This window comes from Astatotilapia calliptera, chromosome 7 (assembly GCF_964374335.1).
Source record: "Astatotilapia calliptera chromosome 7, fAstCal68.1, whole genome shotgun sequence".
Classification (NCBI taxonomy): Eukaryota; Metazoa; Chordata; class Actinopteri; order Cichliformes; family Cichlidae; genus Astatotilapia; species Astatotilapia calliptera.
In genome coordinates this window covers 8,468,206-8,482,932 of record NC_137428.1, presented here as the reverse complement: position 1 = coordinate 8,482,932, position 14,727 = coordinate 8,468,206, and the positions used below count along the sequence as shown (strand labels likewise).

Below are 14,727 nucleotides of genomic sequence, written 5' to 3'. Positions count from 1 at the left end.
AGTCTGTCCTAATGACTTCTGTAGTCACATTTAACAACAACAAAAATAAAAATAGAACCAATAAAGGATAATCACACATCTTCTATTAAGAATTAAAATCAATCATTTACACTAAGGATAATTACAATAAAAATGGTCAATAAAACAATAAAAAAAATTTCAGAGCCAGTAAATTAACAGCATTCAAACTTTGCAGTTCCACATGAACATCATTAAATCAACGTGAAATAATTAAAAATTGAATTTTCAACCAACCCTGTACTAGATTTACCTCAAATGTCTAAATGATTTTAAAGGTCACCCAATCATTGCTTAATCAGTCAGGGGAGAAAGCCTATATTTAATTCAGAAACAGGACTTCAGTCTAAAACAAGATTTAGACATTTGCTTATATTTTACAATCAAATCTCATTTTTATAATAAATACTACTGCTTATATCAGCTCTAGAGTTACAGAGAGCTGTAAACTTTATGCTGCAATTGATCTTAAACTGTACAAAAGTTAAAATGTCTGTTTTAAAATGCAAAAACTGGTTAGTATAGTACTTTAATTCTTCAAATTAATAAAACAATACCTCACCATCTGGCTGCATGGCAAACTTAAAGTGCATTATAACACATAATTATCTAAGCTTATAAATGCTGTGTCTGAAATTGTAAGATGTTTTTGATTTGTTTTGCAGAAAAAAAAATCTTTTGTGCATGAATAAGAAAGTATTGTGAAAGTGGTTATCCTGCCTTTAACTGAGTATTTTATTTATTGGTAGGTAGTGCATTCCACTTTCAAGCCTTTAGATGCAGCGTGTCACTTTACCTTTGGTTTAATCACAGAAATGATTATTTATTTATTTATAATGTAAAAATATAAGTGTGATGGAGGTTCAGGGGGTAGTGCCAAGGGAGGCTGGAGTTGCAGGTGGCAACAACTGGGAAGCTGCTGGGGCAGCAAAGTGAAAGGCACAGTTGTACATAAATGCACACAACGTGCAACGCTGAGTGTCTCGGGTCCTTTTGGTGTTTACAATAATTTTTTTTAATTTATAAAGCTATAATATCATTTTTCATTGGTATTTGATTTAAGCTGTGCCTACATTTATTGTATGCATCCTGGGTAACTGAGAATGAGGTTCTGTCTTAGTGCATCTTCCTAGGTTTTGATTGAGTAAAATGATGGCAGTGAAGCTGCTGAATTATGATACTCTAAAATTAATGAAAGCAACATTATATTTAGACTTGAGACTGGAAATAAGACAGCTGAGCAGGACTTATTTCTAGAACAGAAGCATACAAGAAATGTGGACAGACAGTAACTACACGGGCTCAGCTTCAGCTTCTGCATGAGCCTATTTCTAAACTGCAGTGGGAGATTAAGGTAGATTAGTTTACCGTAGATCAATACAGCAGTACCAAATCGCTCACCTAAACATACATACAGATTGTTTAGCGCAGCACACCATGCTGCTCAATGAGAACTTATGGAGAGAAACAACAAATTATCTAATTCACTGACTCACTGAGTTGTAGGCAGCATAATTGTTGTAGGCGACAATTATGCTACAGACTCAAACTTGTAGCAAAGTAAAATATCACTCTATGAATAACTTCCAGCATTTACAAATCTCACTTACAATATCAATAATTTCTGTTGATTTCATTTTCTGATAGTACTTTTTAATTGCCAAGTATTTTGAATAATGCAACTTGTTCTTTGGGTCATTTAATTAATTCCTCAACTTACCCAGATTAGCAAGTAGTTAATTTATATCCGGGTATAAAAAGGAGACTAGTAGAGAGTGATGCATAACTGTACAAATAACAATCAGCTACATTTAGCTATTACATATAACAAATATTTATTTTTCTCATTTTTTCCAATTTTCCAGCTGGTTTGGAATAAAGTAAAGAAGCAGATAGTTGGCCTTGCTTCTGCACTAAATTGGGTGCACATCTGTTCTATCTCCTTTTGGTGTCTTCAACATTGGTCTATCTCCTGCTGGTTAAGCTGTGTCTAGTACCATTTCATTGGTTAGAGTACACTCAGTTTTAGAGACATGACTGCCTTGGGCCCCACAGTGCATAGCTATCTGCGTTTAAGCAGAACAGAAAGTAGAGGAGTCCTGGAAAGTTGAAGTATCAGGATGAAGTTCTGTTATAGCCTACCTCTATGTGTTTCTCAAGCCACATCTCTGCTAACTGCACAGCTGATGCAAATGCACTTGCTCTTGACCCAAGACACATTTTATATTGCTTCTGTTCAAGGCTTGAATTGCAATTGATAGGATGATAAACGTGGACAATTCCTGGTTCTTGACTGCGTAAAACCTTTAAACCAGAATTAATAACCTTGGTGTAGAAGTCTACATCTTCCAACCCCCAGCCTAGGATGGATGTATCAAAACCTCCAGCTTTTAGTAAATCGCTCTTAAAAACACAGGTGGTTCCAAAGCCATAATCACGCCAAAAGCCACTTTTCTTGGTGAGCACAAAGTTGTTTTCACTTGGGGCTTTTTCACCGTACACAATCTTAGGGCTGTATTGGCTAAAGATAACAGGAAAATAGACCTGTCTCCCTTGAATAGCATTATCTCTGCAGCGCTGCAGAGCATCACCACTAAAGATTAGATCAACATCACAGAGGAACAGTAAAGTGTCATTATCAAGCTGTGACGAACCCAGCTCTAGAGCCAGCCCTCGTGAAAAATTTCCTGTCATGGGGATTACAGACATATCAGCTTTAGGATACTTTCTCTTATAGTCCATTATTAAATGAATATGCTTTTTTATATTCTTATTGTTTACATTGTCCACCAAAATGATGCAGAGCTGAACATTTTGTTTAGGTATCAAACACACTTTCTCAAAGTTCTCCATAAACCGAATAAAAGTGCCATAGCGACCAGACAGTGGGACGAGAATGCTGATCTTTTTCTGGCTTTGCTCCCACATTTCTCTTGTTGACTCATAGAACTGGAAAGGTGACAAGAACTTCAGAGAGTTGGATAGGAATGACAGGGATTGGGATTCAGAGTTGATGGCAGCCATAAGTTCTGAAACATTTAGATCTTCAGCTTCACTAAAGAAAGGTCGGCTGAAGGACTGTTGAAGGTAAGCATGCCGCCTCACAGGCAGAGTTATTTTACGTCCCTTGTGTTTTTTGTACAGAAGCAACAAGTCTAAGACGTATTCTGCACCATGTATTGGATCCACCCTGTAGTAGCCATACTGAATCTCTTTAAAGTCAATTACATGGCCACGTGTCTTTGAATTTTCATTAATCATTTCCATGACCTCTAGTATAATATTGTCTTCAAGGGCAGTCCGAAGCAATTTTCCAAGGCTTTGCCTAGCCATCTTGTTTTCAATGGCAGAATAAATATGTTGGCCTGTCAGGAAATCCCACTCAGTGACATCATTTCTCTCACTGGGCACATAGCGCATGTAGGAAGGTGGAGACCCCAGCTGTTGGTCCTCCCACAGTATTTCTGTATCACTAAGATAACTCATATGTAGGCCTTCACGATGGAGTAGGATCGTGCGGTAACGGAGCCTTGAGATCTCACAGCTGAGCATGTAGTTGTGGAGCCGGTACTGGTAGGCAGGACTTTTGTTGGGATGGAGCGTAATGGCATTGTGGATCTTGCGACTGTGAAGTTCTTCAATGAAGCCTTTTTTGTTGTGTTCATAGTTTTCATAGAACAGTTGCTGCATCTACGGAAAGAATTTAAAAGTAATAAGAGTATGGATGTCCAAGCATCAATACACACAACATTGTTGATTAGAGCTGGATGATATATATCATTAGCAATTCAAATTTGTTAAACAACAAGACAATTATTTTTCTTTCACGAAACAAAATACATTCCATGTCCTAATTGCTTGCTGGCCTTGGTAGCTGGGGATTGGTCTGCCAGGGTCTCCGTCCTGGCTGCCATCCAGCACTCATTGCACCTGACGCCTATGGTGCCTCATGCGGGAAGCGGCCTCGGAAGGGGGGCCTATGTCCCTTTTTCAGGCTGGGCCCAGCTGGGCTCCATGGACTAAAGCCGGGCCCTCGGGCACCCTCTTCGGTCCCAATCTCTAGTGTGGGGATCCAGCAACCCTATCCCGGGCAGGATGAACAGTTCCCTCAATCCTCTGCACATAGGGGTTTTTGAATTGCTCTTTGTCTGTTCCCTCAACCAGAACTAATTTGCCATAGGAGACCCTACCAGGGCAACACAGCCCCTGGTATCCCTGGGACACACAAACCACTCCACTACGATAAGGTACCATTTCACAGAGGGACAGTACAGTTGGGTGACCTCCAAGAAAATATCAATTAATATCTGTGATATCTGTGAATATATAGGAAAATACTGACTGGAAGGATCACTCACAGATTTTAGAAGTCTGACAAAAAAGAAATAATCCAATATGCTAAGAACAGGGGTGGATCTACATGGGGGTGTGAGGGGCACACTGCCCCTCTGCTGTAGAGGCCCACCACAACTTTTATGTCTTTAAAATACTTGTAAAAACGAATAGTCTAAACCTACCTACTCAAAAAATGTCTTTGTTTTCTTAGAAGAATGATATAGCAAATAGTTTTAAAGTGTTTTTGTGGATATTTTCTTGACTCCATGTACATATAGGGGATTTTCACATACCCCACTGAAGAAGTGTGTGCCACCCTGCCTACACCTCTGCCCGTCCTTTGCCTCCCCATGTGAAGTTTTCTCGATCTGCCACATGCTAATGACCTGAAACACAATCTCTCACACATACACACACGCAGATTCAAGTCTTACCTCATAAGACCATACACACTGTGTGCCTCCAAAGCGTCGTACACAACGCCCTACTTCCACATCCTCATGGGTGGTGTACATCTCCCTTAGACAGGTACTGATGTGAGGGACCATCCTGCGTAACACCTCTCTACTAAAGATCATCCCAGGACCTCCCATGCAAAAGTTTTCTCCGGGTTCTAGAGCCAGTCGTCCTAATTCTTCAGCTGTGCCCAGCCCTGTCTGGCCAAGGTAATGGGGCTGACTGCTGTTGAGTGACCGCAAGAACAATTCCAGCTTCCCACCTAGCAGAAAGTGAGTTGTAAGAAATAACTGTTATCAAAAATGGCAAAATGTATGTATTCTAGACGTGTATGTGTGCATGCCTTTATCTTACTTATCTCTCAAGATAAAGACTCAAAGTATGTAAGCATGTAACCCACTGTTTTTTTTTTTGTTTTTTTTAAAACACTCTTTTTACACTTTGTAGCTGGATGAAAATTATTAACAACTTAGCAAAGTGTACAATCGTAGCTTTGGTTGCCTAAAATGAGACTACATTAATTTATCTCAGTAATTTCAAAGAGATGTTGTTTTCACTAAAGCGACACAATATTGCAAATAAAAATTTGAATTTAATGCATAGCATGTTCCATTTTTCTGTGACAAATAAACAAACTGCACTGGCATCAAATTCACTCCCAAAATAAGCACCTCTTATATAAACATCATCATCTGCCCGCATGAACCACTCGAATTTATCCAGGTAATGGTCATGGATGTACTTTAGCATCATGAATGATTTCTTCTGTGGTGGATAGGAATCATCAACACCTGCCAGCGAAACCACAGGGAGGGGAGCAGGCGCGTGGACGGTCCCAGACCCAGCGCTCGAGAAGAACTCCACCTTCCCGGGTATAGAAGCCGCCCATGTCTCATACGCAGCCCGTGCTCGAGACGTCAGGTATTTTTTGGCTGTCATCACGCCAACATAAATGAAACGCTTTGGTTTGCTTTGGGTTCTGCCTAAATGTGCACTGCTGTTCTTCGTACTGAATAACCTGTTCTCCTCCGGACTGTCCAGATCTTTGACTGACACGGACTTCCCGTGGATGTCAGCACCTATAGCAACGGCGGAGTCACTGTAGTACAAACACATGGCAGATCTTTTCCTTTTACTTTCCAGAACCTGAGGTAAAATGAGCCAAGAGGACGCTGTGAATCCGAGAAAGACGCCGAAGATCACGGTCGTCCACGATCTTCTGGACTTAACAGCCATTTTCGTATCCTACGAAGAGTACAGTTCTGCGGTTAACGGGGACCAAATGTATGATTGCTGACGCTGTAAGGGTGGTGCTAATCTGTGAAGCATGCTATCCCTATGGAGCAGGAAGTTTCCGTTTTAGTAGCATAAGTCACGTAGCGGGGCATTTCCTTCACAACATTAAGAAACATGTTAGCCTGTCCCCAGCCGTCCCATGACGTCTGTACTGAATATTTGTATTTTAGTTTCTTTGGGGGTTAAATGATTTTGTCCTCATCTGGGACCGCTATCTTGTCGTCCGTCAACAAAAACAAATCGACTTCCAGTCGTATTTCCTTTTCAGAATAAAAGCAAATGTCCATAAACTTGCAGCAATAGTTTTCTCGTTTGTTTGTTTTAATAAAAACCAACTGATTAACCACGACATGCAAATTACAACGGTGTATAAAACCTTCGAAAATTAACATTGGTCTAAGGAGTAACAAATATAACAAAATGTCAATACTTTTGTTTTGAAAGTATCCTTTTCTCTAACAACTTTTAAAATGATTGCCAATACAAAATAAAAGCTTTATCACCGTAGACTGACGAATCATACAAATATATATATTTTCTCTGGTATTTGACGTGCATGAGCATTATAAGACCTTACCACGCCACAATTTTATAACCATCTCTTCACAATAAACCCGCAATATTCCAGTTGGTTAGGCTGAAAAATAAACGCATTATCAGCTGTGCTATCGCGCAGTCCGTTTCATTCGTGCGGAACTGGTCGGTTAAATTGAATGGAATGGTCGAGGTGCAGGGATCTGGTCTCATTTCAGCGGATCTGGGCTAAAGCAGATCGGTTAAATGGAAGAGTCGCGTCATCTCCGTTTACTCCAATGGACCTTTTTTCCTTTCTTTCTTTCTTTTTTTAAACTGCAATTGCGGATTATGGAGCCTCGTAATAGTCCCGGTGTTCCAGGTGGTTCCAACTGGTTTTTATATTAACTGGTTAGATTCGTTTACATATTCCACTCTCAGTGTTTCAGATGTTGGATCCGCAGATTCGTCATTTTTACTGAATGGGCTTCTGTCTGTCAGTGTGTCATGCGGTTTGTCAAGATTCATTCCTTTTAAATTCCGTTTGACATTTTTAAATTAGATCAGTCAGTCTGAGGGCAAACACAAGCTGCTGTAGCTCTGCCCTGAGGAACAAGCTACATTTGCTGATTTTGTGCAGAAGTTTGCCATAACATCACGTTATATAGAGTAGCAGCTGCCCACGTAAAATTTTTACATCACGTTTGCGTGTTTCCTGAGTCAGTCAACTCGAGGTACGAGTCGAAAAAAAAATGTTGGCTCGTTTTTTATGTTATAGAAAGACAGAGGTAGGAGACAGAGCAGAAGACTTTTTGATTTAAAAATAATAATAATAATAATTTCATTGTTGCCTGAAGATAATATTTGCATGAGCTGGAGACCTCTTGTCAAATCGCATGACACACTAACAGAGAGAGAGACAGAGAGAGAAGACCAGGATCAAACATCTGGAACTCAGAGCATGGAATATGTAAACAAATCCAACCAGTTAACCTGGAACACCGGATAGGTTTTCTGTATTTAATCTATCACAACACCTGTGGCTCTCACAGATTTAAATATATTAATCTTTCCACATCAAAAGGAGCCAGTTGAGATGGTTCGGGCATCTGACAAGGATGCCCCCTGGGCACCTCCTGGGCGAGGTTTTCCAGACCCAGGACGCTGGAGAGATTATATCTCTCAGCTGGCCTGGGAACGCCAGGGAGGGAGGTCTGGGCTTCTCTGCTTGGGCTGGTGCCCCCGCGACCCGGCCCCGGATAAGCGGAAGAAAATGGATGGATGGATAATCTTCCTTACTGTATTGGATTGATGTACAAAAATATAATTATTAAAATATAGTCACTTTATTTTCCACTCAGATTATGCGATGTTGATTAAAGTTTTTGTGTTTTGTTAAGAAAAGCCCAGCACTATGCCTTCCCATAGCTTTTTCTGTCAAGCTATTGACAATCTACAGAACCAATGCAGATGGAGAAAATGATTATACATGTTCAGTTGTAGAATCAAATCTGTGAAACATACCAAAACAAACAAAAAGAAGTGTTTAATTTTTGTTTCTTCTTATAGATCTTCTTATATTTATTTTATTTCCACAGGTACAAGTGAATTATGAAAAAAAACACTGAAAGTCTGTTGAATGTAGAGTCCATTGTTTTTGAGGTTATTTAAAAGACAAAAGAATGCTGTACTCATAAATATACATAGATTAAATGGTAAGTAGACTGTTTCTCATATAGGGCTTTGCTACTCTCCCAGAGCACTCAGAGCGCTTTATACAGGATGTCACATTCACAGAAGCACATTCTTCTTTGCTTTTAAGTGTTTTCGAGCTAACATTCACACCCCGAAAGATACATCAGAGTGCAACTTTGGCTTAGTATCTTGCATGTCCCAAGGATATTTGGCATGCAGCCATGGATCAAACCACCAACCTTCCTATCAGTAGATGTCCTGTTCTACCACCTGAGCTACAACCACCACAGATCAGCATGCAATTACATCTTCCAAGAAAATGATGCGCCTTGATAAACTTTGAATTAATCCATTAAAAATACATAGCAATGTGGAAGCCGCCACATTGCCCTGCAGTTCTGAATAGAGTGGAGGAGATGAAATCACTCTGCATATGTAGCACACAGAACTTTTGTTGCAGTTACTTGTTGTTAGGAGATTAGACCCTACAATCTCTGGACAGTTGAAAATGAGTCAGAAAAACACATGGATATATATTTTTTGTCATTATATTTTCTGGTCATTTAGATATTTCACAGTAGTTTTTCGAGGTCCTAGCACACAGGGAGATGTTGATGTTTGTTTGAAAGACAGCATGGAATTTAAATCGTACTGTAAGTTTGAAGAAAAAGAGTCACAGGATAGTTTTTTTTTCTGGAAAAGAGAAACACTATTCATCTTACTGAAGTTAAACGAGTGTAATGCCTTAATATTTACTCTCTTTACTCTTTACTGTTGCTCTTTAAAAAAAAAATTTCTAATGCTTGTTTGACTAACTTTGCAATCCTTCCCTAATACAAGAAAGTGTGGTATGTAAATATGTTTAAACCAAAAATTGTGCCATTAAACTATGGGCATTCCTGATTATGATTATTGATTAAAATGGAAAAACTGGATCACTCCATAATAGCTGTACTGCCACTACCTGACTACAGTTCATTACTCCGTATTTTTATATACATATATATATATATATATATATATATATATATATATATATATATATATATATATATATATATATATATATATATTATAGAAAGTATAGTTGACCAGTTATAATAAAAAAGCATTGTGACAATATGTGAAATGACTATTAGTTAGAGAGCCTATCTCAGCTGACATACATAAAGGCAGGGTACCTCCTGGATAGGTTGCAACTCTATAGCAAGGTTAACACATAGAGACAGACAACCTTTGATAAAATTATTTAGCTACAAAATTAGATTTTTGCTTCTAGGATGGGTTAATAACATACAGCTAAGTTAAATTTTAAAGTATTACCTAACAACAAGCTTAGAGACTTGCCTTGCACAGCATAAAAATTAACCCTGTAACTTTTCTGAATTGTTAAATGGTTAAAGTAATATTATTAAATTAAGATTTTTCATGTCTAGAAAAGAAAACTATCAAATACTGTTGCAGGGACTCTGATTGTGACGTCATAATACGACCCATGCCCCCAAAAGTACAAGGTACTTACAATGTAATTATGTCATTGTTTCCTGTAAAAACCTGACTTGCCACTTGATATTAGGCACAATTACAGGATACTTACGCCTTAGTTGCATGTCTAACAGTGTCATTATTTCAGTGTTTCCTGTAAAAACCTGACTTGTGACGGAAAATTACATGTGGTTATAGGGTACTTACACCCGAGTTGCAGGTTGTATTAACACATGGTAAACATCCAGGGAAAACAGGAGCTGTGCAAATACACAGAAAAGAAGAAGCCAGGGTTTCACTGTGTAGCTCAACAAGTCAGCAAAGATTGACTGCCAGCTGAATTGCCAGAGGGGGAACCCTGGATTAGTCATGCCCATAAATGCAGACAACAACATCAACAGACAGAGAGGGAGTGAGAAAGAGAGCGATAACCAAAATGGAGAGACAGAGGGAAAACAAACTGGGGAAAAACCAGCCAGGGAGAAGTGAGGGGCTATCTGCTTTAGAGCATTAGGCTGTTATACCTCATGTTGAGAATAGCGTCCTTCTTTCTCCACAAAATAACTGATGAAAACAGCTTCTGTGTTTACTGGGAAATCTTTTAATTTCCTTAGAACTATAGCAGTAATTTAACCTGAAACATAAAAAGGGAAGAACAAACTTTGATTTCCAAAATTGAATGTCTCATTACTCCAAATGAAATCTACTGAAAAAGAAGACGTAGCTATTTTAAATGACCAACTTCACAACCTTTATCTTTATAAAGGCAAAAGCTCATATGTGAGCTCTAGAAGGCAACGGTTAGCAGAGGGAGACCAAAGCACAGCTTATTTATTTTGTCTAGAACAACAAGAAGCACAATTTCATTCCTTCTAATCTGCAGCTTACTGTTTACTAGCAGATTACTGTTTTGCCTTTTACAGCAAACAATGCAATTCTATCTACTCACAATGAGGTTTCCTTTATTTTATGATTAACGTTAATATTTATTTGTTGAACACATAAATAAATGTGATGCTCCACTTACTCTGATCAATGTCAAAATGCATATTTAAAATCTAAAAAACCAACAACTCTCTAGGCTTAGGCTGTTTAAGTGTTGAATTTTAAACATCATTCTCTGATTTGCTGACAACAGAGACTATACATACAATTTATTGAGCAAGAAATTTTACCTGGGGCCTTATTACATTAATAAAGCTTCTACCACTGGGATATTACTTTTATCCCTGTTATCTTTTAGAATAATTATATCAATAGAATTAAATGTAAAAGAAAAAAAAATCATTTTCTTTTTTTATTTCAGTATACCGTGTAAATTTTAATTATGCTATTATGAGTCCTTGGTTTGTATTGTATATTCTGTTTGTGTTCCTGTTCTGTGTAGATGAGACGTACTCATCGTGTGTTTTGCGGCAGGTGGCAGCAGAGTCAAAGTGTTGCTACACAACCCTCAGAAAGATGCTGTTGATGCCGCATCAATGACGTCACATACTTGGTCACCAGTATTTTGACAATGGGAAAAGTTTATCGTTCTGGCGACGAAACGTTGTAGAAATCTGAGAAAACGATTCGACTAATGCGCTTTCCACTAGTTATTTTTAATTTTAATTTCAGTTTATGATTTATTTCTTACGCGGTTTCAGGGGGATAACACTTTTTCCTTTTCTTGTCTTTTTTTTTTTAACTACTGGACATATCAACCTCATACACCGAAGGACGGTTCGACAGCCGTGGCATGATCGTGTTTTGCTCATAGAGAAGGTATTGTATTGTACTGATTTGTGTGATATTTTTATGTAATAACTGTAAATGACGGCACAAGAATCTGCTATAGAAAAAAAATATACATAAAATGTTTTTGTTTGTTTTTTCAGTGTAGCTCTTCTGGTAGATTTGAACTTTATTCCTGTTGTGCTTTAAATTTGGACGTCTTTCATAGACCTAAATGCTGTTGGGGTTTTACAATCTTAAACTCTAGATTTGAACTATCTTGCAAAAGGAGGACAAAAAATAGTGACCGAGAGATGTCAATGGGTTTAATAATTTGCACCTCTCAAAATCACCCATCTCCATATTTTGGTGGTTTAAACCACCAACTGCAAAGGTTACTAGCTGTAAACACTGAGTAATGGTCAGATAGGAACCGTTTGAGAGTTTCAGACCTATGCTTATCTTTGACATCTTCAATACTTTCACAGTAGGTGAAATCAAAGTACAAAGCTCCTAGCTTCGAAACTCTCTCTTGGTTGTTTTTTTTTTTTTTTTTTTTTTGGTTTGTTTTCTTTTGTTATCCTTTGTTTTTAAAGAGTAAAAAGGCAAAAGTACTGCACTAGCAGTACTGAAAATATGTTCTGACGACAAACAACTCTACGACAGACTTGGATGCTATAACTTTAAAAACTTTCTAAATTAATTAGCTTAAAGAAAACTGAGTATATGACTGCTCATATTTATACATCTCATTTAGTTCCATTTACACCAATTCTAAAAACAGAGAATTGACGTCAAAATTTCATGTGTTTGCAAATAAATACTGCGCTAAAGCCTGACTGTTTTTTTCAGGGATTTCAAGCAGCAGATCTGCTTTTCTGGAATTCCTTTGTGCATAGAGAGAGCCATCAATGCTGTGCTGCCTGACTGCTAGTATATCAAAGTTATGCAGCCTAGCTTAATCCATTTCATTAGCATTGTGCCTGGAGCTCTTTCACGCATACAGCATAGCCCTTATGTGCGTAGCAGTGCAGTTGTCTTGGGGTGGGGAGGATTTCAGCATTGGTCAGTGCAGCTGTGCCCACTTTCAGCAGAATGAAATCAGAGATGACTGGCTCCAGTATCCAATACACTGCCTGAACAGACACAATGTTACTACCCATACAGCTACTAGAGACATCTTGTAGGCTTACTCCATTAGCCAGTATTTTTGAAAGAAGGCTGGCTAGAAGTGTTGACCTCAAAAGATTTTGCTTGGCCACCACCGCCATGAAGTGTGATGCGCTAGTCATTTAATGTCTGTGTACTATTAAAAAAGGTCATCCGTACTTAATTTGGACTCTTATACAAATTCTAGAAACTCTTAAGGAGATTTTAACCATTGATAATTTGAATGAGTGTTTAGCACAATTTTGATTCACTGATCTTACACCATTTCTTTATAGTATAGGTTTGAGTTGAGGTTGATGTTCAGTATTTAATTCTAAATTTATTAGTTTAGCTAAACTGATGATACTTTGTTTTATGTGTTTTAAATATAGTTAGTGGTGGGGAGAGTTGAAGGGAAGTTTAAGCCTAATTTCAGTTTGACTACAAATAAGTTAAAAAATAATGGTGAGTTTGCAGGCTACAACGCTTTCTCAGGTCCTTCCCATTTGAGTATACTGTAACCCAGTTCTTTCTTTTTTGGTACAATTTACATATGTCCCCTAAATGTGTCACATGGTGTTGAATCATAAAGTTTGTGTTTTGCAAGGTGGGTAGCTATAAAGATCATTAAATATTTGTGATCACTGTGTGTGAATTGTGCCTGTGCAGAAGTGGCACATTTTGAGTTCTAACTTTCTCGAGAACCCAGATAACAGAAGTTAGAGCTAAAATAATTTGTCATTAATTTGTTTACAGACAGCATTCACAAAAGGAAACATAACAATATGTCCACTCATTTTTTCTGAGAATCTGATTAACTTTTTGTGACATGAATGAGGACACACACACACACACAGCTTGCACGTTGCTAGATGTTTTATTGTTTGGGATTTTTTGTTGCAGCTTTTCAGCTGCTACATACACACAACGCACCATTTCAGGTCCCAGCACATCTTTTACATGGGAGACATGATCAGCTGATGGAGCTGAGGTGTGCGTCAGCCTCCCCTGACACCACACCCTGACACCACTGCTCCACTCCTCCCCTGCAGCTGAGCCACAAACCACACCCTGCCACACTTTTAAACTATCAGACTGATAAAAATGAGTAAACGTGAGAACTTTTTGCTAGCCAAACTCATCAAAAGTCTTTTTTAAATGTTCACAATAAACCCCACTGAAGATGCTGATATGTATGAAAAACAACATGACTACAGCTGTTTTCTATTTTAGTTTATTTCTTTTCATATCTATATTTGTTTGTTAGATTAAAAAAAAGTTACTTGCAAAAGTAACTCACAATTTCCTTCTATCTGTAAAAACACGTAATGTTAAAATCTTCTTCTGGGGGTGGTATGTGCTTGATCCTTGAGCTCGGGTCCTCAACCAGAGACATGGGTGTTAGAGGGTTCTGCGCACTGTCTTAGTTGTTCCTAGGACTGCACTATTCTGGATAGAGACCTCCAGTGTTGTGCCTGGCTCTTGATACTCTTATTACCGCAAGAACCAATTTGGACTATACCTTCTAGCAGCAGTTCTTTCAGCCCCTAGCACTTCTCTATTTTCTTGTGCTGCTTTTGGTAAATGTCTGGATCTTGTGTTTAGGCTCTGTTCTGGTGCTGCTATTATCATTGCCTCTGTGCTGGCCTCTAAGCAAGCCTTTTCTATCCACTGGTAGGATTTCTTTATGTCAGGGATTTCCTCTATGTGTCTGTGGTACATTTTTTGCAGCGGCTTAGTCATCCATGATCTTGGTCTTGTGGTGCAAAAAAACCAATGGTACAGAAATAGAATATATGGTATTTACAATATATATAATATATACATCTCAAAATAAATATTAATATAAATAAATACATCAGGAATATATACTAACTACCTACCTTAAGAAATGTGTGTGTGTGTGTGTGTGTGTGTGTGTGTGTGTGTGTGTGTGTGTGTGTGTGTGTGTGTGTGTGTGTGTTGGGGTGTGCAAAGTGCATGTATTGAGTCCAGTGGGAAAGTTATTGTAGCCTGAGTAAATAAGTGTGTTGTTGTAACATGTTAAGTGAGGGGGTGTTGTTACGT

The 14,727-nt window shown here is 38.3% G+C and overlaps 2 protein-coding genes and 1 long non-coding RNA gene across 3 annotated transcripts in view; 2 read left to right on the top strand and 1 right to left on the bottom strand.

The window, feature by feature from the left end:
- Nucleotides 1-1,828: 1,828 nt before the first annotated feature.
- On the bottom strand, nt 1,829-6,045 carry LOC113025225 (chondroitin sulfate synthase 3-like). The gene is made up of 3 exons (XM_026172747.2): nt 5,481-6,045; nt 4,788-5,071; nt 1,829-3,708 (listed from the first exon to the last, which is right to left on the bottom strand). The coding sequence occupies exons 1-3, from the start codon at nt 6,043-6,045 to the stop codon at nt 2,134-2,136; spliced, it is 2,424 nt and encodes an 807-aa protein (XP_026028532.1). The 3' UTR covers nt 1,829-2,133.
- Nucleotides 5,592-6,401, top strand: LOC145429666 (uncharacterized). Its single transcript, XR_013909934.1, has 2 exons — nt 5,592-5,730; nt 5,851-6,401. It is a non-coding gene; the product is annotated as an uncharacterized LOC145429666 (long non-coding RNA).
- Nucleotides 6,402-11,109: 4,708 nt separating this feature from the next.
- megf10 (multiple EGF-like-domains 10) overlaps nt 11,110-14,727 on the top strand; it is a 59,523-nt gene continuing 55,905 nt past the window's right edge. Inside the window, exon 1 of the mRNA XM_026172746.2 lies at nt 11,110-11,562. The gene's annotated coding sequence lies outside the window, so the exon portion shown is untranslated. The remainder of the gene's footprint in view (nt 11,563-14,727) is intronic.

Bases quoted from the DNA above. Each gene is read 5' to 3' on its own strand.
- LOC113025225 (XM_026172747.2), bottom strand. From the start codon at position 6,045: ATGGCTGTTAAGTCCAGAAGATCGTGGACGACCGTGATCTTCGGCGTC. The intron at 5,072-5,480 runs GTGCTTATTTTG...ACTTTCTGCTAG, and splicing joins TGATGATGTTTATATAAGAG to GTGGGAAGCTGGAATTGTTC. The intron at 3,709-4,787 runs GTAAGACTTGAA...TTCTTTCCGTAG, and splicing joins AGTGTGTATGGTCTTATGAG to ATGCAGCAACTGTTCTATGA.